This window comes from Conger conger, chromosome 11, assembly GCF_963514075.1.
Source record: "Conger conger chromosome 11, fConCon1.1, whole genome shotgun sequence".
Taxonomy (NCBI): domain Eukaryota; kingdom Metazoa; phylum Chordata; class Actinopteri; order Anguilliformes; family Congridae; genus Conger; species Conger conger.
Window position 1 is genome coordinate 41681647 of NC_083770.1, and position 25609 is coordinate 41707255.

The 25609-nt window shown below is 47.6% G+C and overlaps 1 protein-coding gene across 3 annotated transcripts; it reads right to left on the reverse strand.

The window, feature by feature from the left end:
* Window positions 1-2216: 2216 nt before the first annotated feature.
* LOC133141265 (rabphilin-3A-like) lies at window positions 2217-22430 on the reverse strand. Of its 3 annotated transcripts, none has more exons than XM_061261753.1 (16): window positions 22317-22430; window positions 16597-16726; window positions 15964-16047; window positions 14026-14167; window positions 13516-13557; window positions 11403-11561; window positions 11004-11183; window positions 9943-10022; window positions 8950-9024; window positions 8558-8667; window positions 7439-7565; window positions 6736-6792; window positions 6209-6363; window positions 5583-5664; window positions 4826-4922; window positions 2217-4405 (listed from the first exon to the last, which is right to left on the reverse strand). In XM_061261753.1, the coding sequence occupies exons 1-16, from the start codon at window positions 22343-22345 to the stop codon at window positions 4275-4277; spliced, it is 1680 nt and encodes a 559-aa protein (XP_061117737.1). In that variant the 5' UTR covers window positions 22346-22430; the 3' UTR covers window positions 2217-4274. The 3 variants fall into 3 exon arrangements, with proteins under 3 accessions (XP_061117737.1, XP_061117736.1, XP_061117738.1); XM_061261752.1 differs by having other exon boundaries at window positions 11403-11567; XM_061261754.1 differs by lacking the exon at window positions 13516-13557 and having other exon boundaries at window positions 11403-11567.
* Between the last annotated feature and the right edge of the window lie 3179 nt (window positions 22431-25609).

Genomic DNA, 25609 nt, shown 5'->3' on the forward strand with positions numbered 1-25609 from the left:
GACCCCACAGGAAGGGTGAGGTCTGCCGGCGGTGAAGGGAAGCTAACGTGGGCGCGTCGAGGGCCTCCCCTTCGGTATGAGGTGATGCATCACCTGAAAAAACACGGCAATTCTCATAATCCTATTGGATGATAGATGTCAGGCACTCTCACACACCCCCTCATTGACATAAAGATCCAGGAAAGGGCGGATGCCTGCACGCGTAAAAGCGCATAAACCATCCCCGTGTAGTTCAAAACGGTAGAGTGTAAAACAATTGCGTCCCTTTAAAAATATATATTAATAAGTGTATTCTGGCGAAAATGATAGAGTAAAGGTAAACGACACGCTATATTTGCGCGATTTCCAGAGTAATCTTTAATTCAATATTTTGTCTTCAATGGAACCCGTCCTCGGGATGTCTCTTATTGCACCTATAGGATTTATGATATGATTTGCGCGGGCACAAATTTAAATAAATCAAAGAAACTAAGCATACATACGGCTGGAAGCAGGTGTGACATCTGACAAGCTGTAGAATTGTATGAAGTATTTTCCGCTCGGCGGGAAAGTCCTTTGGTGTCACGTACATATTAGTGGTAATACAATCTCCTTTAAAGACCGCACAATTTCACAAAATCACAAAGTCTAATAATACTGTAAGTTGTACTTTCACTCATTTCAAACAATATAATTCTGGAAGTAATCCTGAAAAAAATGATCGGTGTTCTGGTTGCTGTTCCCCGTTCAAGGATATAGGCGATCTATGTTTGGATGTCTTGCTGGGACAGGAATACACCGCAGTCCCGTTGGCCGATCGAAGCACAGGTCAGAAGAGGTCATTATGACCTGTTGGGTCATTATATGGACGTGGCCTTGGCCGTATTTGACCTTGACTTGGACTTTGAGGGGCAGCGAGGGGGGAGGGGGGAGCCGGCAGAGCAGGTTTCGGAGTCGGGCTGATGGTATGTAAACCGAGCTCTCCAACTTTTTGCACTTTTGTACAGCTGCGTTGTATAAGTTCATTCCTTACTATGCATGGATAACTTGTTTGTCTATCCGGTTTTACAATTCTTCCTCTGGGAGATAATAGCAGACATAGGAGACATAGCATGTCGAGCGCTGGAAATGGCACTCCCTTTTCATTATGAAGACGCTTTCGGGGAAAAATATACACCTTAAACTTGTAAAAACAAATCGCGATAATCGCGTAGTTTCCTAATAATTAGGCAACCTTCCTTGGTTTCGTCATTTTCACGAAGGAATATGCATGTGTATTTCCAAACGTCATTTTGTTTTTTCACAGGTACAAAGAAGTATTGTAGTTCTCCTGCTAATTGATTTTAGGCGCAATGACTCCTTATTCATTACTGTACTGTAAAAGCAGTACTTTCCTATGTAATCTACAGGTGTGTGCAGCACTGCCTGCAGCTGTTTCTATCATGCATGTGCACAGTATGGAGTTTTCTGGCAGAAAAGATTTGAGACACCGCTGGACAGCCATTGCATTGTTCCATAAGCTTTTATTGGTCTGTGTAAACCAGATGTAAAATGTCTGCATGCACGTTAAAGAGCAAACATAATCTCCTTCCTCATCTTCATCTTCACCAGTGCATGCGCTGCCTATGTACATAGATAAATATAATCTGTCATTCATTCCATAACAGGCAGAGAAGGGGAAAAAGAGAGCAATCATCACAAGGCGAGAGAGTGATTGTCTAATATCAGAGAGAGGGGGTGGGGGGGGGGGGGGGGGGGGCACTGCTGGGAGGATCTGCCCCCAGAATGGAGGGCATGTGTGTGGGTTGCTTGGTGGCCTGGGGCCCTGGTGTTCTGGGGCTCTGGGGAACCCAGGGAGAGAAAATGATATATCGTAAATAATATCAAGTAAATTAAATGGCATGTTCGTTTTTTTTGGGGTTCTTTTTTTGATGTTTAAAATGGGCTTAAAGGGCATCATTCATGTGTCAGTCAGTGTCAGCTCTGAATACACACACATCGGAAAGAAGAAAACGTACATGTTTCATAAACATCTGCATATGGAAATTAGTAATGTTTCCATGGAGAATGACTAAGCTCAAAACTACACTGCATTGAGCAAGCACATAGCCCAGCTAATCGCTAACATTCATGCTATTATATACGGCCATTCTGGAACCATGGTAACTATTCCTATGTTCTAGAACGTTATGTGGGAGGTCCTCCACCAGTGCCCCAGGGGTGTGTGTGTGGGGGGGGGGGGGGGGGGGGGGGGGCAAACCCAGTACACACAATTAAAGAACACAGAGTACAGATAAGCCAACATCTAAGAGAGAGAGGGGGGGGAGGGGGGTGAATAAGGGGACAGGGTAAATCATACAAACCCAAAATAAGAGGGGGAGAAGAGAGGGGGACCCTTCTACATCATGAAGCACGAGACTCAGCATGCATAGGGCGTGTAAAACTTGCAGATTTCAGTACAAAGTCTGAGGTCATTCCATTGTGTGTGGTGTGCTTTCCTTGATTGGCGGTTAGTGTCTATGGCTACAAGCTACGGCTTTGGGGAGGGGGGCAGCAAGGCCACAATGAGCCCCATAATGCACTGCTCTTTGAACACACAGGGAGGGGGGCTCGAACGGCAGTCATGCAGAATCAGGAGGTGTTGCTAAGGGGGGTTTGGGGGTTTGGGCTGGGGTATTAAGCTGCGAGAGTTAATACTCTCTATGGTTAACCCATTCCAAATTCAGACTCAATTCTGTTTTCACTTCAAAGAGCGTGGACGTGCTGAAGAAGGAGACTCAGCAAGCATGCGTCCATTAGATTCCTGACACCTCATCCCAGTCCGACTCATCAAACGCCTTTTCCCTGGTACACTCTGAGAAAAAAAGTCTCGAAAAATAACCCTGTGATTCCATAGAACAGTGGTCCTCACTCCTGGTCCTGGAGAGCCGCAGGGTCTGCTGGTTTTTGTTTTTCGCCTAAATACCAGCAACTAATTCTGACCCAGGAAACCAGGTGAGGAGAGTTAACTGTGTAATTACCTGCTTTAATTGATCGATCAAGTGCTGAGTAGCAACAAAAACCAGCACACCCTGCGGCTCTCCAGGACCAGGAATGAAGACCACCGCCACAGAAGAACCCTCAGCAGTTCGAGGGTTCTTCGACTTGGAGCTTTCACACCGATGATAGACGGTTCCATAAAGAACTGAAACTTGTTCCACCGTGGAGATGAGCCAAAGAAGGCTTATCCCTGGGAGCGTAGTGTGTATAAACACAGGGGGAGCAGGCCAGCTCTGCTGGAGAAGAACGCGGTGAGCTATGCCGGAGCTCGTGCTGCTCTTTCAGCAGGGCAGCTGCGTGGCACTGCAGGACCCTACACGTTACAGGACGCTGTGCCATTAAAACTTTATGGGCTATTCAGCGCCCTGACAGCCCCGGCCAGGCTTGGGGTTTTATGGCAAACGGTAACATAACCTACGGCTCACAAACAAGCTCCCGGCCAGTGCCATCTGAGCTGCAGCACTGCCGGCTTCCTCCTCGGCTAGTGCTGGATGCTGTTTCTTAACTGGGCTACGATCGCAATCTTTGTTAATATTAACAGGCATAGTGAACCAGGAATTCATAGCACATGGCTTCAATGAAAAAAAAAGCCTTTTTCTGAATGCATTTTAATATATTAAATTGATCTGTGGGTTTTTGTAAGTATTTCCAAGGGTACACTAGGGTGCACTACGTTTAGAGTGTTGATATGAGGAAAGAGGGGCAGGGCTTGTTTCTGTGGTTACAATATAAGCCCCTCCCCATATCACTAAGCAACAGCCTAAATGGAGCTAATGGAGCCTGAGACCCTCAAATCCCCAGCAGGTTCACAAATGTTCTTATGGCAACTGTAGGGGCTTCACCCCACTCCGTTTTTGGGCCCCCTAGAATCCACACTGGCCTCTGAGAGGGGTGTGACCCTGCCCCTCTTTTTTGAAGAGGTATCCCTTTAAGGTGTGAGGCCACAAATGTGTGATTAGAATGTTCTGAACTGAACATTCTAAAGCCGATGTCACAATCACTCCTGGTGACTGAAAGGGATGAAGATTCCAGTAAAACCTGCTCTTAAAGGGATAAGAGTCTATGGGAGGGGAATGAGGGCGTGCAGATGTTGGGGAGGAGATAATGACAGAGGGTGGGGCAGGGCATGGATGGGTTTGGGGGCAGCTCGCTTTTGCTGGAAGACGAGAATTAAGAGCCTCAGACTTTTGGGCGGGGCAGTGGGCGGGGCTGCGGGCGGGGCAGGGCTGCGGGCGGGGCGGGGCATGCAGCAGCGTTCAGTCGCTGGAGACGTGGTTCTCGTTGAGCAGGGTGTGCCAGCGCTCGATCCTCTTGTCCTTGTTCTTCAGACACTCGTACCAGTGCTTCAGACGCTCGCCCTTCGCCGTGATGCCCAGCTGGCAGCCCCCTGGGGGAGGGGCACAGCGTCACATGACCACAGCATCACATGACCACACAACATAGTGTCATATGACCACAGCATCACATGACCACACAATATAGTGTCATATGACCACAGCATCACATGACCAGACTGCATAGTGTCATATGACCACAGCATCACATGACCACACTGCATAGTGTCACATGACTACACTGCACAGCAGGGATAGTTAACTCTGGCTTTTGAATCCAAAGCCAGCCCTGGTTTTCTTTTCTCCCAGGTAATTAGTGCTAATGATTGAGACTGTGTTCACACCTGACTCCCTCGAGGCCTGTGATTTGATGATCCCTACTGTACATGGTCACATGACTGTACTGCAGTGTCACATGACCACACTGCACAGTGTCACAGTGAAAGTCTGGCGGAGGCCCGTCTCGGTCTCACCGATGTAATCGTTGCACTTCCCGATGTCGTAATCCCACACAGAGATATCCAGGGACTTCTTGGCCAGCTCGCTGTGTTTGATCTCATAGCCAAATTCCTGAAACACACCAGGGTTATGCAGTTCACTGACACAATGTAGCAGGTTAGAGAAGGTTGGTGTGTTTTACCCAGCCTGTAGCAGGTTAGAGAAGGTTGGTGTGTTTTACCCAGCCTGTAGCAGGTTAGAGAAGGTTGGTGTGTTTTCCCAGCCTGTAGCAGGTTAGAGAAGGTTGGTGTGTTTTACCCAGCCTGTAGCAGGTTAGAGAAGGTTGGTGTGTTTTACCCAGCCTGTAGCAGGTTAGAGAAGGTTGGTGTGTTTTACCCAGCCTGTAGCAGGTTAGGGAAGGTTGGTGTGTTTTACCCAGCCTGTAGCAGGTTAGAGAAGGTTGGTGTGTTTTACCCAGCCTGTAGCAGGTTAGAGAAGGTTGGTGTGTTTTACCCAGCCTGTAGCAGGTTAGAGAAGGTTGGTGTGTTTTACCCAGCCTGTAGCAGGTGTGTGTGTGTGTGTGTGTGACCTGATGGGTGAGCTTTCATTATCCTTCCCCTGGATTCTGAGAACATACTAAACTCTGGGTTCAGACTCACCTCGTTAAACTCTGGGTTCAGACTCACTTCTTTAAACTCAGGTTCAGACTCACCTCGTCAAACTCTGGGTTCAGACTCACCTCGTTAAATTCAGGTTCAGACTCACCTCGTTAAACTCTGGGTTCAGACTCACCTCGTTAAACTCTGGGTTCAGAGTCTTCTTCTTGATTTGAGTCTTGTTCTTGGCTTTCTTCCCCATGTCAGGTTTCAGACAGCTACAGAACAGAGAGAGAGAGAGAGAGAGAAAGAGAGGAGGAGGGAGAGAGAGGGGGTGTGAGGTCAAATCCACAGTGAGTCATATTTTCATCCATTAATTTTCATCCATTCATGAGTTAAGAGTGAAGCTATTTAACTGCAGAACCAATCAGCAATCCACTGCTTCTCTAATCTCAAAAAATACAGGAGTCACAACCTGACACATTTTATAAATATTATCTGCTTTAGCCGGAGGTAATTTCTATTTTAATGAAATTAAATTAAGTCAATTCATGAAATGAACTGACATTCAATTAATTCAGAAATCCTCATTCTATCTAGCTGTATGGACATTTCAGTTAATGAGATGAATTTCAGCTCTTGTCCTGACGTTGGCTGAACTGAAATGAATTTTTCCCCTTTTTGAGGAAGGGGTTGGGATGGCGGGGGGGTGTGACGAAGGGGTCGGAGTGGGGGGGGTGGGGGTACATTTTGACGAAGGGGTCGGAGTGGGGGGGTGGGGGTACATTTTGACGAAGGGGTCAGAGTGGGGGGTGGGGGTACATTTTGACGAAGGGGTCGGAGTAGCCGTTGGCGTCCATGGCAGCCAGGTGAACACAGCGGATGACCCCGACGAGCAGGCGGTTCTGCTGGGTGCTGTACATGAGCGAGATCAGGATCCTCCCCCTCTCCTCCACCTCCTCCCCCTCCTTTCCTGTCTGAGAGAGGGGCACTGAGCACTACACACTAAACACTCAGCTCTGAGCACTACACTCTGAGCACTACATACTGAACACTCAGCACTGAGCACTACATACTGAAAACTACATACTGAATACTACACACTGAACACTACACAGTATACACTAAACACTACACACTTTGCTGAACACTAAATTCTAAATACTACAGACATCAAACACTACACATTGTACACAACACTCGGAACAGTAACACTGGACAGTAAATACTGAACACGACAGACTGAACACAACATACCAAAGACTATACACTGCACCCGGGACACTGAGACCTGAATACTGCACACTGAATAGTACACAGTGAGAAACTCTGAGTGAGGCATGCGCTACCTCCTCTTCGTAAAGTGATATTCCTCTTGCCGCTCCTGCAGTCCCCGTCCGCTTCATCTGGGGGGGGAAAAGTACTGTTGCCAAGGGGACCAAGCAGTTCTTTAATTGGTTGGATTGTGTTTGCAAGCTACGCCACAGATAGCATGTAGCGCGGTTTCAGGCTACGCCACAGTTAGCATGTAGCATTGCTTCAGGCTATCAAAACCATCCTCTGCTAATTTGCTAGCTCTGTCTAAATTGCCCATGGGTATGAGTGTGTGAGTGAATGGTGTGTGTGCCCTGCATTGGACTGGTGACCTGTCCAGGGTGTATTCCTGCCTTTTGCCCAATGTATGCTGGGATAGGCTCCAGCCACCCTATGACCCTGTTCAGGATAAGCGGGTTAAGATAATGGATGGTTGGATGGCATTGCTTCAGGCTACACCACAGTTAGCATGCAGCGCTGCTTCAGGCTACACCACAGTTAGCATGCAGCGCTGCTTCAGGCTACGCCACAGTTACTGTCACAGTTACGGTCTCATTTTGGACTTATGTGGGGCTCGCTTTGGGGGGGTGTTCAGTGTTGGGTGTGGGAGAGTAAAAGGTGTGTGTTTGAGGAGTAGGAGCAGTGTGTCTGGGGCTCATTTGTAGAGTAAGAGGAGTGTGTTTGGGGTGTGTTTGGGGTGTGTCTGGGGTGTGTTTGGGGTTTGTGCGGCGAGCTCACCGGCACTACTCTCTCCAGACACACATTGAAGTTCTTCTTCTGGTTCAGCTTCAGCTTTTTCAGAGCCACCCGCGTCTCCCCGATGAACTCATTATGGCCGAACTTATCCTCATCACACACAGACAGCCTGTTCACACAGGAAGAAGACACACTTCCTCATCACACACAGGAAGAAGACACACTTCCCCATCACACGCAGGAAGAAGACACACTTCCCCATCACACACAGGAAGAAGACACACTTCCCCATCACACACACACAGCCTGTTCACACAGGAAGAAGACACACTTCCCCATCACATACAGGAAGAAGACACACTTCTCCATCACACACAGGAGGAAGACACACTTCCCCATCACACACACACAGCCTGTTCACACAGGAAGAAGACACACTTCCTCATCACACACAGGAAGAAGACACACTTCCCCATCACACGCAGGAAGAAGACACACTTCCCCATCACACACAGGAAGAAGACACACTTCCCCATCACACACAGGAAGAAGACACACTTCCCCATCACACACAGGAAGAAGACACACTTCCCCATCACACACACACAGCCTGTTCACACAGGAAGAATGCTATCAGCAAAAATATTTATGACTTATGCACTGCTCCCTAATCCACGCAACTGAATGGTTTGCACTTTACCACAGGTGAGGCAGTGTTTATAATTTTCAATTTATCATGGAATCTGTATGTAAAATCATATTTGTTGTGAAAGGGTAATGAATGCAAACCCACTGAAAACTACATTTTTTCATCCGATTTCATCCTTTCCTGAGTAAAGAGATTCCCCAGCTCTAACTGAAATCATACAAGCCCCATGGGGTATGTAGTAATTACACTGAAATAATACTGTTCTACCAGGGACTGGGACATACATTTATCTCAGATTTCCATCAGGTTAGTGCACAGAGATTGTTCTTGCTGTCAGGAACATTTTGTACTTTTGCACAATCTAGAGTCCAATAAGATATTCAAAGCTGCCATCTCGAAATGTAAAAAAAAAAAAAAAAAAACATAATTTGAAACGATATTGTTTACAGTCACAGACTCAGACAGGCTCCCAGCCCATGAGAGAGTGCGTGACTGAGGAGAGCGCCCCCTACCTGAGGGTCTTGCGCTGCATGTCGTCCTCAGTCAGGCCGTGGTAGACCAGTGTCTCGTTCCAGGCGGGGTTGCGGGTGTTACGCAGCGTCTTTGTGCGAAGCTTAGTGGACTAAAGAAAAACATGGAAGCAACATTTAACCCATGAGGGAGAGTTCCTGTTTCCCAGCATGCAAACTGTGATGAGTGAGAGTTCCTGTTTCCCAGCATGCAAATTGTGATGACACACATACATACACAGATGCACGCAGATACACACACATCCGCTCACACACACACACACACATACACATCCACTCACACACACGCACAGATGCACGCACACAGATACACACACACACACACACACATCCACTCACACACACAGACACACACACACTTTAACTCCCTTTACCTTACTGGCTCCTGGTAGAAGATGCAGTTTAACATAGGGGTCTGCCAGGCCGTTGGAGTCCATGGGTTTCAGGCCCTGCACAGGGAACAGCTCTCATCATTTCCCTACAGACTGCACTGCAGAGAGAGGTGTTGTGAATCACATACGCTACCATGGTTGTATCAGATAGGGAGGGGCTGCTGTGTGGTGCATCCTGTAAGGCACTGCTGTGTGGTGCATCCTGTAAGGCGCTGCTGTGTGGTGCATCCTGTAAGGCGCTGCTGTGTGGTGCATCCTGTAAGGCGCTGCTGTGTGGTGCATCCTGTAAGGCGCTGCTGTGTGGTGCATCCTGTAAGGCGCTGCTGTGTGGTGCATCCTGTAAGGCACTGCTGTGTGGTGCATCCTGTAAGGCGCTGCTGTGTGGTGCATCCTGTAAGGCGCTGCTGTGTGGTGCATCCTGTAAGGCACTGCTGTGCCCACCATGGTCTGAACTGTGCAGCGCTAACTGTGAGCAGCACAGGGAGGAAGGGAGAGATCTCACTGGCTGGGATAACCCACGTGGGGGCAACCTATAGCCTAGTGGCTAAGGTGCCTGTATCCTAGAGGCTAAGGTGCCTACAGTTTAGTGGCTAAGGCGCCTATAGCCTAGTGGCTAAGGTGCCTGTATCCTATAGGCTAAGGTGCCTATAGACTAGTGGCACTTTACACCAGACCACTGCCACAGGAACATGGTGCTGAATCCATACTCATGGAGTTCTGGGACAGAGAGTTAAAACCATGCCAAATATTGCAGGGAGAAAAATTATACTTGTCCTTTCATGCATCGACTCCCATACATCTTTTCCAGTAGGCATGTTTACACTGAGCACCGCCAAAGAATTACAGAGGAGACTGCTAAACAACTGACTGCCATCAAATTTGGACATAAAGTTTTAGCATTTTTATTTTCTTGTAAAAGCGGTGCTGCAGACAGATTTAGGGGATGGTTTTGGGTCGGTTTTGGGTCGGCAGTACCTTGGCTCTGAGTATGCAGCACTGTAAGCTGCTGTTGTCCTGGTCGTACAGCAGACTGAACTCCATGGAGCCCAGCGTGGCTGAAACAGACACAGAACACACAAGGCCACATGTGAGCCAGATATGGGCCAAACAGATCCGAGAGACTACAAAACCAGAGAGACTACAAAACCAGAGAGACTGCAAAACCAGAGAGACTACAAAACCAGGGGGACTACAAAACCAGGGGGACTACAAAGACAGGATTCATTAAATTACATTACATTACATTAATGGCATTTGGCAGACACTCTTATCCAGAGCGACGTATAACAAAATGTGTACCCATAACCAGGGATAAGTGCGCTGAAAGACCCTAGAGGGAAGTACAATTTCAACTGCTATGATGAAATTGTGCAGAGCACGTGAAATGCTAGAGATGTGCAGTGATTGGGCAGAAAAAAAGAGTCTGACAGTATATCACCCAGTGGAAAGTCTTTAGTGGGAGAAAAAGCCCCGGGCCCGTATTCATAAAGCATGTCAGTGCAGAAGAGCTGATCCAGGATCAGTTTTCCGTGCACACATCCTACCCTGACCCAGCCTGATCTTCAAGCTACAGCTGACCCAACGTTAGCACTGCCTCTCTGAATATAATTATGAATTATGAATATACATCTTGGGCTGAGATCCAGGTTAAGTAGCGATACCATTTAAATTCAGTCAATTCATAAAACTAAATTAAACTCAATTAATGGATTCATTAATACATTTAAAATAATTGATTACCTAAATAAACTGATGAGAACAGATTGTAAGAACAGAAATAAAACAGACTATGGGTATTGTTTTTGTTTATGGCTGTGCTGCATGTGAGTTTTGCTGTTTATGGATTTGATGCTTTTCACTTGTAGAGGAACACATTCACTAATCAGGCTTTTCCCATTAAAAGCGTCTGCAAAATTACTGAAATGTAAATAAGGTGAATTATTGGTGAATTAAGGTTAAGGTTCTTGAATTGACTGAATAGGACTGGCGAGCACAGAGATCTGTAGTGAGAGGGAGACGGCGGGGTCTGGTCTTACTGGCTTCGTCCGAGTCGTAGCTGTTAGCCCCATCCTCATCCTCCTCCGGAGGGGGGGGCTGGTGCCGCGCTGGGGGGGGGTTGTAGGCTGCAGGCTGCCGCCTCTCCTCCCGAACAGGAGGGGGCGCTGTCTCCTCCCTCTGAGCCATGCTGGAGTAGCCTCTCTCCACCTCAGGCTGGGCTGTGGGGGCAGGGACAGGCAGCTGCGTGATAGGCGTGTGATAGGCGTGTGATAGGCGTGTGATAGGCGTGCGATAGCACACAGTGTGATGGACTCGAGTCATCATATGAGGAGAGAACGTGTTTGTCTGTGATCTCCTGAATCGATAGTGGCGGTTTCAGAATTGAGATGATAAGCAGCGGGGTGTGTGTGTCCGGGGGTGCCCGGGCTTGCCCTCACCCTGCTGGGCCGGGGCGGGGGGGGCCGCAGCGGGTGGTCTGGAGCTCTGCAGTGGGATGGCCCTCTTCACCACCACAGGGCTGGGCTGGGCATCGCCCTCACTGGGCCCTGCCCGTGAATCAGAGGGCTTTGGGGGCACCGGAGGCCGTCCAGAGGAGCCTGTTCCTGCAGCACATACACACGCACGCATGCACGCATGCACACACACACACATACGCACACACACATACGCACAGACACACACACGCATGCACACACACGGACACACAGACAGACACACACATACGCACGGACACATGCACGCATGCACACACACACGCACACGCACACAGACACACGCACACATACACATACACACACACATATACACATGCATAGACATACACACAGACACACAAATGAATACACAAGCACACACACAGGAGTTAATGCCCACGGTCAGGTATTGATACCCCCTCACCCCTCCTGCAGCCCCCAGGTCTCAGAGAGTGAGCAGCCCTGATTCAGCAAGCTATAGCAGAACCCCTGAATGTGTCATTAAATTTTCACACGCTTTCCCTCCCCAGTCCACCCTCCCACCTCTGCTGGATTTATGAGGACATTGAGCCTGTAATTATCCTGCTGCAGTGTCTGCTGGGCCTCCGTGCCAAAGCCTAGGGGTCCCCGCACTGTCCTAACCTGCCCTGCCTAAGAGAGGGCCCCTATCCCCGTCCCGGGCTCCAGGATGTGGGATCTCACTCGGGAAGTCTTCAGAGCTTTCACCACGGGAACCAGGACCACAAACAACCAAACCGGCATTCCGCGAAACCTGGCAGGGAGTTCTGTTTACACAATCCACCGGCGTGTCTTTCCACACCCTGATTACCGGCCGGGCCTGTGCTCCCACCGGCCCAGCCAATCAGGAGAGACCGGAGATAAGACAATCCCATGCCGAGAAGGCACAACACAATCTGCTGCTACAGGTTAGCAGAGAGGCACAAGCCAATTTCCCAGGAATGTCAGCTTTCTGGCGGCAAGATGTATGAATTATTTATGTTGGACCAGTCAGGCGAGCGGGAACATATCCTTGTGTGAATTGCAGAGCCTTCCCACTCCAGCGTTCCCTCTGCCAGGGTATGCATTTCCAGCTCCCACAGAAGCAGTGACACACCATTAAGATCTACGCCCTTCATACACTCATGTCAGGCTGGCCAAGCAGAGCTGCAACAGCAGGCCAAGTCGAAACAGGTGAGCGATCAGCGGTTTTTAGATTCTCACTATGAGCTGGCTTTGTGTCTGAGTCTGAAAATAAATCAAGTTTATCAAAGTGTTTGACACTTTAATCACAATATAACTGGGCAGTGGCCCAGCCAGTCTGCTGTACGTCTTGGTAATGTTACATTGTTCATTCTTACTCCCACCTGATTGGCTGTGACTGGTGGTGGCCATGACAACACCACCTACAATTCCTGGTTCCTGTTCGCTCAGAACAGCTTCATTATTAAGGTAAAGGATAGCGGTTTTGCTCTAGTTCCCACCCCACAGAAAAGACATCTGGGAAAAAAGAGAATTCAGACCACCACAGGTCCACCTAGCTCTGGATCTGACAGTGGAAAATCTCCTTGTCCGGTAGTATATGTCTGAGTGTGATGTTGGAAGATTGTTGAGTGTGAAATATAGCACTATGACTGTGGGTACATGTGCAGTTTGGATGAGAGATCCTAGACCAGCACTCCAGCACCCTTAATGATTTGGGTATAGACCCAGGCCTGAGATTCGGGTATACACCCCTGACTGAGATACATCAGAACCACACCAGTGTAGACAGGGCCGTCACTCATGAGATGAAAGGTGGTAACGATTCTAGGGGCCCACAGATTGAGGGGGCCACAGCTGGAGAGGGCCCACAAAAATTCCAGCATGTGGGGCCCAGAGCAATATTCTTTCAGGGGACCCAGAATTCCTAGCTATTGAGGGTAGTCCTCCCTTGGGGTAGAGCAGTACTGCGTGGGCGCAGCAGCAGTGGTACAATGTGTGGGTGTAGACTGTTTGGCTGGACTGGAGGAGAGATCAGCAGAGACATGCTGTCACAGTCTGCTGGTGGGGGCTGGGGTGGGGGCGCTGCCAAACTCACCTGCCATTGGCTGTTCTGCGCGGGGGGGCTGGCCCTCCACACCTGAGAGTTGCAGAGCTTCCATTAATAAAACATGCCCGCCTCCCCATCGCCATTGATATTGATTACATTTCACACACCACCTCATCAAACCGCACTGACATCAGCGTCCTGGTGATACAGAGGTGCGTCTGCCCGCCAAGGCTGCTAAATATTTAATAAATGTTACGGAAAATGAGGCGGATGTACCATATCACAATTAAAATGCTTTTGCCTAAAGGTAGAAATGTTCCTACTTCATAGGGATAATTGACTCTGGCCCTCAAATCCAAACCCAGCCCATAGCACACATGGCTATTTTTAAGTTAAGCACCATCATACTACCAGACCTCTACCAACTTTGCCATTCCAAGAGGACCAGAAGGTGGGGTTTGCAACTATTTCCTAGTTCCAATACGCCATACAGGCTCAGTAAAGCACATGATGTACTTGACTCAGCTCTGTATTCTACGCGGTTATTTCACTACTCACCAGAGGGGGCGCTGGTGAGGTTCTCCGCTGGGGCAGGAGCCCGTTGGCCGCAGGGCTCACTGTGTTTGGAGACGGGCATCGGAGACGGCAGGAACTGCTTGGGTAGACCCTTAAAGAACCAGGCGCCTGAACGCTTCCACACCTGAACACCCAGGATAAAAAACACTTGAAATCTGTGTGCCTTGGACACAGGCAATGTTCCACGAGGGTTTTTCAATAAAGTAATTCATGTCCAAAGTGGAGGTTTTGAAATTAATTTGATACACTTGTCAAGCTTGTTGAGCTGATCGCAAATCTCTTCACATTTGTCAAATTGGCCAATGTGGCTACAGTGTGGGTTTTTATTAAGACACTACCTTTTCAACATGAGTCACAAAGAGTTTCTTTATACACCAAACAGAATGACCTCTGTGGTCACTTTAACATACTATTAGTCTTTTGTCAAATAAGGGTTTATTAATTGAATTTCAATTTTTTAATTTTATTTACTGCATTGCAATGGAATTGATCCAAAAAGTCCAACCACACCTGCAATAACTCGCTTTTCTTTCATTTGAATCAGCAGAAGGCTTTTACAGGGAGGATTTACTAGCAATGTCTGCTATTCACCACTAGGGGCACAAGATCCTGCTGCAAACTGTGTGCACCCATTACATTACATTATTGGCATTTGGCAGACGCTCTTATCCAGAGCGACGTACAACAAAGTGCATACCCATAACCAGGGATAAGTTCGCTGAAAGACCCTAGAGGTAAGTACAATTTCAACTGCTACCTGTACAACAAAGATAAGGACAAGGGGTTTTTTTTTTTTTTGTTTTTTTTTTTTGAACAAACAAACAAACAAACAGAGCAAAAGTCACCAAAGTTAACTATCCAAACACTGCTATACCCACCCAAGAGCTATAAAATGATCCCCAGACAAAATAAAATTATAACATTAAGCAGGACAGAACAACCTTGAAGGCCAAATGGTATGCGTCAATGAGAAGTTGTGAAGCATGCTTAAACTCATAATTGTTTCTGACTATTCAAGATTATAAGCTACTTTGAACAACTGAATCCAATAATTTTGCTTCAAATTGTACATAGTGCTTCATACATAGTTATTACTTCATATGAAAGTTATTTTAACAATCATGTGAATGTGGATCACAAATGTGCGGCGTAAAAGACAACCTTCCCCAGCTCTGAGTGTGATGTGCAGGTGCAGTCAGGTGAAGCAGTGGAATGCAGAGTGTAAAAGCTGTGTAGTTTGTGGTTTGGCCGGTTGCACACATCTCCCGGTGACCATGGCGCTTTTCTTCCTTTCCCCCTTCCTTTCAGTCTGTCTCCCATTATTTTACTGCCTGAGAGTGTCTGCCTCACTATCCCTCTCTCCTTCAAGTCTCCCTCTCTCTCTGTCTCCCTCTCTCTAGACCTCTCTCTTCCTCACATCTCTCTCCTGTACCTCTCTCTTTCTCTCTCTTGCCCCCCTCTTTCTCTCCCTTGACTCCTCCTTCTCTCTTTCCCTCTTTCTCTCCTTCCCTCCCTCTCTCTCTCCCCCTCTCCCTCCATTTCTCTCTCTCTCTCTCTCTCTCTCTCTCTCTCTCTCCCTCTCTCTCTTAAGACGGGGTGTAATATCAGGTAACTGATACTGCTGTTAGCAGTCTGGTTCCACCACACTAGAAGATCTGTCTCTCTCTGCCTGTCTGTCTGCGTGTCTGTCTGTCTGTCCGTCTGTCTGTCTGTCTGCCTGTCCGTCTCTCTGTCTGCATGCCTGTCCGTCTGTCTGTCTCTCTGCCTGTCTGCCTGTCCGTCTCTCTGTCTGTATGCCTGTCCATCTGTCTGTCCGTCTGTCTGTCTGTCTGTCTGCCTGTCTGTCTGTCTGTATGCCTGTCCGTCTGTCTGTCTGTCTGTATGCCTGTCTGTCCGTCTGTCTGTCCATCCGTCCCTCACCTCTCTCTGCTCGCCGCAGATCCTGCACAGCCACATGGTTCTTGGGCGGCTGTGGTTCTGCACCCCACACCTGGTGCACATGTTCTGCAGCAGGACACATCAAACACACCCTGGCCTGTCAATCAACAGCTGCGGCCATAGCGACCAGGCAATTATGACATCATTAGCAGTTAGAGATGAGGAAGGTTGAGGAACTGGGGCAGAACATATGTGTGACCTGTCGTAAGTACCGATGGCCACTTTAACATAAATCAATATTTTCCTAAACCATTTTTGGCTGTTTTAGGCTTTCATTTGAATTTTGTAGAGCAATATCTTGGTATTATTATTCTGCATATGTTATTGCCAAATTCAGAGTAAAAATATTGTTCTTAAGCTTTTAAATTCAAGATGTCATTGTGAAAGTAACATCGTTTTACCTACTAGCATTGTCTGGAGGTTAGCCAGCTCATCACCAGTCATCAGTCACGAACATCAGCAGTGTTCGTGGCTACATGTTAGCAAGGGCAAGACTAACCAGCACTAGACCTGACCCTAGACCGAGTCATAGTGGACTGAACAGACGGAAAGGGAGGCTGTACTCCTCCCTTTTTATGTGTTTATTTCAGCGGTGCTTCAGCAGGGAGGCGCTACCTTCTTGCAGTCCTCACACACGACGGAGCTGACCCCCGGGACTCCCAGCTGCTCTCCGCAGAGCAGGCAGCGCGAGACCCCGTCCCCACACACCGTCTTCTTAATGTCGTCCAGCCGCGTCACCAGACGCCTGCGCCGGGGGGGAGAGGGGAGTCAGCCCTGCGCCAACCAATCACCACGCACCTCATTACATCACCCACACCTGCGCCAACCAATCACCACACACCTCATTACATCACCCACACCTGCACCAACCAATCACCACACCTGCCCCATTACATCACCCACACCTGCCCCGTTACATCACCCACACCTGCCCCAACCAATCACCACACACCTCATTACATCACCCACACCTGCCCCAACCAATCACCACACCTGCCCCGTTACATCACCCACACCTGCGCCAACCAATCACCACACACCTCATTACATCACCCACACCTGCGCCAACCAATCACCACACACCTCATTACATCACCCACACCTGCGCCAACCAATCACCACACACCTCATTACATCACCCACACCTGCGCCAACCAATCACCACACACCTCATTACATCACCCACACCTGCGCCAACCAATCACCACACACCTCATTACAGCACCCACACCTGCACCAACCAATCACCACACACCTCATTACAGCACCCACACCTGCACCAACCAATCACCACACACCTCATTACAGCACCCACACCTGCGCCAACCAATCACCACACCTGCCCCGTTACATCACCCACACACCTCATTACATCACCCACACCTGCGCCAACCAATCACCACACCTGCCCCGTTACATCACCCACACACCTCATTACAGCACCCACACCTGCGCCAACCAATCACCACACCTGCCCCGTTACATCACCCACACACCTCATTACATCACCCACACCTGCGCCAACCAATCACCACACCTGCCCCGTTACATCACCCACACACCTCATTACATCACCCACACCTGCACCAACCAATCACCACAGCTGCCCCGTTACATCTTACATCACCCACACCTGCGCCAACCAATCACCACACCTGCCCCGTTACATCACCCACACCTGCCCCGTTACATCACCCACACACCTCATTACATCACCCACACCTGCGCCAACCAATCACCACACACCTCATTACAGCACCCACACCTGCGCCAACCAATCACCACACCTGCCCCGTTACATCACCCACACCTGCGCCAACCAATCACCACACCTGCCCCGTTACATCACCCACACCTGCGCCAACCAATCACCACACACCTCATTACATCACCCACACCTGCGCCAACCAATCACCACACACCTCATTACAGCACCCACACCTGCCCCAACCAATCACCACACCTGCCCCATTACATCACCCACACCTGCCGCATTACATCACCCACACACCTCATTACATCACCCACACCTGCCCCATTACATCTTACATCACCCACACCTGCCCTGTTACATCACCCACACCTGCCCCTTACATCACCCACACCTGCCCCGTTACATCACCCACACACCTCATTACATCACCCACACCTGCGCCAACCAATCACCACACCTGCCCTGTTACATCACCCACACACCTCATTACATCACCCACACCTGCCCCATTACATCACCCACACACCTCATTACATCACCCACACCTGCCCCGTTACATCACCCACACCTGCCCCGTTACATCATCCACACCTGCCCCGTTACATCACCACACCTGCCCCGTTACATCACCCACACCTGCCCCATTACATCACCCACACCTGCCCCATTACATCACCCACACACCTCATTACATCACCCACACCTCATTACATCATCCACACCTGCCCCGTTACATCACCCACACCTGCCCCGTTACATCATCCACACCTGCCCCGTTACATCATCCACACCTGCGCCATTACATCACCCACACACCTCATTACATCATCCACACCTGCCCCATTACATCACCCACACACCTCATTACATCATCCACACCTGCCCCGTTACATCATCCACACACCTCATTACATCATCCACACCTTCCCCATTACATCATCCACACCTTCCCCATTACATCACCCACACACCTCATTACATCATCCACACCTTCCCCATTACATCATCCACACCTGCCCCATTACATCACCCACACACCTCATTACATCACCCACACCTGCCCCATTACATCATCCACACCTGCCCCATTACATCACCCACACCTGCCCCATTACATCATCCATACCTGCCCCATTACATCACCCACACCTTCCCCATTACATCACCCACACACCTCATTACATCATCCACACCTTCCCCATTACATCATCCACACCTGCCCCATTACATCACCCACACCTGCCCCATTACACCACCCACACACCTCATTACATCATTCACACACCTCACATTATATCACCACACACCTCGTGTTATATAATACACCATTAGACATATCACTAGTTTATCCACTGAGATCACAAATGGGTATCAATAGAAACCAATATTCAGAAACACATCACTCAAGTTTTTTCGAAAAAGTTCTCAATTGTACCTTTGATCAAGATACTTAACCTTGCATCACTGAACTAAATAGCTGCAGTTTATATCCAGCTGTATGTAAAAGATGTAATCTCCATAATTCTGTGTAAGTGTAAGTCCTGACAGAGGGAATCCCAGTGTAATCCGTGTAAAACATCAGCAATCTAGCCCCAGGGATCGTGTTAGTGGAGTCAATCCACCTGTCACCCTGAAGGACTACAAATCCCAGCATCCCCAGCCACTGAGTGACAGCTGCATTACATCGCCCACACCAACAGCTCCTGGACGGAAGGTTGTCTGAGACCAGGCCAAGAACAATAAGATAATTTTTCTTTTCTTCTTTTGTCATCTTTATATTGTTGTTTTAATTATTTTTCAATTAGATTTTAATTCTCCTGAATATTTTTTTATTATTATTTTTATTTTTTATTTTTATTTTTATTCTAGGCTAATACATTTGTGTTTACTGATTTGCTGAATTTGTAATTGTAATTAATTAAATGTAAATAAAAATAGTTAAGTCAAAGTTTTCACCAGCATGGCAGACTCTGAATCAGAAGAACCGTTTCGAAAAATGATGCCTGCTTTTTTATTTAATTAGTTCATTACATTACATTACATTATTGGCAGTTGGCAGACGCTCTTATCCAGAGCGACGTACAACAAAGTGCATACCCATAACCAGGGATAAGTCCGCTGAAAGACCCTAGAGGGAAGTACAATTTCAACTGCTACCTGTACAACAAAGATAAGGACGAGGGCCTTTTTTTTTTTTTACCTTTTTTTTTTTTAGTTCAGAATATTTAAGTAAAAACACTCATTGAAAATGTTTGTTAATGAACTCAAAGTTAAGGGCAAAGGCCAGCCCCAGGGCACTGTGAAAGCAGAGGTAGCGTGTTATCGAACATCTTTGTCGTGAATTTATGAGTCACAAAGGCATTTTTGCCCCTAGCTGAAAGACTGCTCTGACTAGGGGCTGGCGGAACGAAATCGTTTGATCGTTTGAAGTTCCGACTTAAACGGCGTCAATGCGCAACGACGGTGCGCAAGGAGCTGCACTCTCAGACAAAACACTGACGCAGAGACACATGCCACTGAACGACATGCCACTGAACAACAAACGCTGAAGCTCTTTTCTGCTCTCGCTTGTCTACTAAATTAACAACCTGCTGGTTGTTCACACAATCTGCGATTACACTTTGATATTTATAACGTCTATAAAGTTACGATATTTATAATATAGTAATTTCATGAGTAATATTTTTTACCTCAGATACAATTTAGTCTTGTCACTCAACTTTAAGCGGAAGAACAAATCACATAGCATTATTTTAACAAATAAATAGCTTGGGATCCTACATGAAAAACATGGATTGTTTAATCAAAAATTGTTAATTACAGCCATGTTGCCAACACTTTCAGTGCAGGAAATAATGATATATAATTAAACTCTGAAAGCAGGGCATCGTAGGATGGGCATCACATTGGCACTAGAGTGCAGCTTTTATCTGATTTAGTCTGTGTGCTTCATCTGCTTTTAAAAGAGCGTTTAGTCCTTTCAGTTCTCTACTCTGTTTTCTGCTTATTCAGATGCTGGTTAATGACTCAACAAGCTGCTTGGAAAAGCTATTGTTGTGACACACTGTGTCTCAGAGCTAGATCTAAACTTCTCTAAGATTAACGGTTGGAGATAAACAGTGACATGGACGTCATTGTCATTTCAGCATTTTCATATTCGTAGAATGCGTCATGAGATGTGGGGGCAGCCTTGGGACACGCAAGGTCGGTGGTTCGATCCCCAGTCTAGCCACAATAAGATCCACACAGCTGCTGGGCCCTTGAGCCCTTAACTCCGCATTGCTCCAGGGGGGATTGTTCGGCTGCTTTATCTAATCAACTGTAAATTATTATTATTATTATTATAGGAGAAACCCACCCACTGTACATCAGCACCGCAACATAACTGACCCGTTGCCAGGCAGCGATGAGTCATCAGAGAGCAAGAGAAGATAGTCTCAGAGTCTACCTGTGCAGCAGACAAGCAGCACCACCTTCAGGCAAAATCATTGCTAGGACACTCACAATGCAGGTGTATAAAATGAAATATATGATTGCGAAGAATCCAAAATTCTCCCCCTGCCTCCCCCCTCCAAAAACAAAAACAACTAAGTGCACAGACAACGATTACCGGGAAACCGGGAACATAATCATTCACCCGGGTCAGTTCAGACGCGATTTGCATTACAGGAAAGCATGGGCCGATAAGAGCAGCGCTATAATGGGGCGTAATAAATCAACACACATCCACAGCAGCACAAATTCCCTCTAATGTGCCGCTGAGGGCTTTCACCGGGGCTCTACCTGGGAGAAGCATTATCCCGAGCGCATCTGTTACCGTCTGACACCTGGAAGCTGCTCTCTCCTGAGCCTCAAACTGTGGAGCATGTCCCGCCATGTTACAGATGCTGAACTGCTGTAATTTAAGATGAAACGCCGGTAATGAAGGGAAAATTACACGCAGAAACGTAAAAAGATCCTTAACGGGCATGTCGGGCCACATTTGTGTTTTGATTAAAATGGCTTCTCCTGCTCGGGTTGACATTCGCAGGAGAAATGTCAGATCGTCACCCTGTCGCCCGAAACGACGGCAGGATCCCGGAGCCGGTGGCCCCGCCCACTGCTGCCCTTTCAGAGTTCCGCGTCGACCGAAGGAGGACCATGTCCCAATAGTCCTCCTTCAAAGTCACTGAGTTTGTCTCTACGACAGCAACCAGGGCCAGTGCATTCTAATTGGGACGCCCAGTGTGTAATTGATGAGTAAAAGCCACACCTGTGTGCTACTGGAGCCCCTCCTTTGCATGTTTTTTGCATATTTCTGCTTCTTTTTTCACCCAGCCGTGTCCGTGTTCTTACCGAGGAACGTGTCAAAAACTGTTCCTTTCAGGCCAGAGCTGAAAGTCTTCCATTACGATGGGATATACTACATTACATTACAGCAATGTGCAGATAATGACAAAGGTATTTCACAGAAGTGTATTTAAAACCAAGATATGTGTATTGCAATATCTAAAAGCAGCAAAACCATCCACACTTGGCCAGACACTGTGAGGTACTGCAATAGGATTATACAATATGTTACAATTCATACACAGCGCCCCCCCGCCCCCCCCCCCCCCCCCCCCCCCCCCCCTTCCCTCACCCGATCCTCTCCTGCTCCATGGCCTCCATCTTCTCTGCGCGGGCAATCACGCTGTTGATTATCTCCTTCTCCTCGTCTGTCAGGTCGGGTCCTGGACCGGGTTGGGCCGCCCAGCCATCCCTGCCAAACACACAGGCTAACGAGCTAACACATGGGCTAACGAGCTCTTCCAAACACACAGGCTAACAAGCTAACACATGGGCTAACGAGCTCTTCCAAACACACGGGCTAACAGGCTCTTCCAAACACACGGCTAACAAGCTCTTCCAAACACATGGCCTAACGAGCTCAACCAAAGACACAGGCTAATGCGCTCTACCAAACACATAGGCTAACGAGCTAGCACATTGGCTAACAAGCTCTTCCAACTGCGCCTTAGGCACCGTAGAAATTCCTGCAGATGCTCCAAACCAACATTCTTCATTCATGTTAAATATAATTGCGTAAGTCAGCTATATTTTACTTCACTTTGACATTTGCATTGAGAGAACACTGGGCAAATATGTGTATTGTTATTATTAGTTGCATGATTTTCAAATATTACTTCCATGTTACAGAATTTCAACACACAAATTGGACACAGGTCTGAAAGACTTGTTTTGTGAGATGGGCCATTATTCACACATACGCTCTTAGAAATAAAAGAACCAAAAGTGCCTGAAGGTATACCCTATAGGTGCATAAAATTGTCCCTTACCAGCAATATATAATTAATAACTTGAGAAAAGTACTCATTTGTTCCCAAAGAGAACACTGCTGTACTTTCAGGGTACGTTTGGGAAATCGTTGCAGAACAGAAATGAGTCTCGTCTGTCACTGTGTGTGAGTGGGGAGTGCAGGCGCACGCTGCAGAATGTGTGTGACTGCGAGCCGCTGCGTACCCAGCATGCACTGCAGAAATGCGCCCTGCTGCAGGCTGCCTGTGCCGGGACGCATTCAGCACCCCCAACCACCCCTACCCCCTCATCCCCTCCCCCCCCCCCCCTCATCCCTGAGCCCCCCCCTCCCCCCTCCTCTCCCCCCTGCGATGCCGAGATACCGTAACCAGGGGAATGGCAGGACGCGTGCAAACTAAGGGGGCGGAGCTACAGGCACAGATCACGTGGAAGACCCAATGCCATCACTGCAGGGGTCTCATTGCATGCAACATGTGACAGAGACCGTGTTGCCCTGGAAACACACACACACACACACATTCACACATGCAGTGTACACATGCACAGACTCACAGATACTGCCGACATACACGCACACACACAGAGAGTATGCACAAATAAACAGCTTTCTACTTACTGGTCCTTTTTACTGTGTCACATTGACAGTAGTGGAGAAATGGAAGAGATGAAGATTTGTAAGGCTTGAATCATGTTTAATAATTGCATACATGGTGTACAGTTATGCACTGCATAGATAAACCAAAATCTGGATTAATCTGTTGCTGATGTCTTTGTATTTGTGGATTAATATATTTGTAAAGTAATTTCAATGAAGATATACAAGATTTGTCTGCACAGACGATACATTTTTAACTGCATACAAATGCATTTATCGATGCTGCACAGCAATATATGTCTATAGTATAATAAGCAATTGGGTGTGTGTGTGTGTGTGTGTGTGTGTGCGCGTGTGTGTGCATATGTGTTTTATCCAACAACATATTTGAAAATTTTCTCCATTAAAATCAATAGGTTGCGATTCCCTCCTCCTTTGAGCTTACCTGTCAATCACGCCCATCTGCCTGTCATTCTGAACCCAGCGGCCAGAGGAACGGCCCATAACCGTGTCCGTCATGACTCCACGGGAAGGTCTTGAAGAGGACACACAGACACACACACACACACACACACATATACACACACATAGGCTTGGCTTGAGAATTACATGAAAAAATATATTTCCATTGAATATTGTTTAAAATAGATGTTTCTGAAGGAATTTTATTCATGTCCCTTTAAAACATGATGATTATTTGTGCAAGGTCTGGCATACAGTCTCAGTAGATGCAGTGGATTTTTCGTTTTTTTAATCATGCACAATATTTTGTCATAGTAGTACCCAATCCTAAAATTCTTACCTCAGCACAAACTCAGGGATACATTTGAAAATGTTTTTGCATGAGCAATCCACAGAAGGTGTACCGTTACAGGTCGAGAATATTTCACTAATATACACTCCAGGATTTGCAACCATAAGCAGCCAAGGAAATTAGATGTATTTTCAAAATTCCTCCCAGTGCCTACCCATGAAACTGCCAACACATCATGAAAGTGTGTTCTGCGTGAATGCTGAGAGGAACATAAAGCATCTGGTAAACAGGAAAGCAGGCTATTTCTGCTGATGCGTGATGCACACACTTCCACGCTTTTACAAATCCTGCCCACGCTTCCTCGACTCTTCCTGGACTTTGGTGTTCCTTCAGAATATCTGAATTCCTTCCTCATTCCGTCCTCTCACTGTGAGCCTTCTCTGACTCTATCAGGCGTGGCTGTTGGAGATTTTCAATGAGCTACCGGACCTTTACTGACATCAGCAGCGTCATTATTTGCATTCGTTAGGAAACAAAGACCTCTGAGCATCTGCGACTGCTGCAGTTTCACTCAGCAAACAACATGGAGCAAATCATTTGCCATTGGAAATAATATATCATAAGAACTTCAAAATCAGTCTTTCTATCTATCTATCCGCCTCAACTGCTGACTTAGGTTCAAAGAACTCCACTGCTGCCGGTCAGGAAAAAAATCCACTTTTATCCTTTTATTGGCAATTAAATGCAAAGGGTAAGACTTATCGAGGGCTGAGAACAGCAGTACGACAGGAACGGGAGGATAACAATGAATGATGTTCACAAAGGCATAAATCTGGGTCCGGTAATTCCCCTGCACTGTGTCAGCTGTCATTGGCAGATCTGCCACTCTGTTTAAGTGCTTCCAGTGCAGATCTGAGAGCAAGCGCCGGGATGCCAGGGAGATGTTGCTGCGCATTAGAAAATTGAACAGACCTGATTGATTGGAACAACGAGCAGAATGCGTGTATTCATAATGAATCTGTGTGGGGAAGGAGGGTGAAAACCAGGCCAGGTTCCAGCTCCGCCTAAAGTGCAGACCGGGTCCGGTTCTGGGGCTTTAATCTGGTCCGGTTCCCATGGGTTACGGCTACAGTACATTTGTCTCTCTCCCAAAATGCACCAGGTGTCTGTAGGTCACAGGTATAGACATGCCTCTCCTCCAATCAGCTCTGCAGCACCGCGTGGCCTGAACTGGGGCAATCTGACAGGCACCATTAATAACTGATTC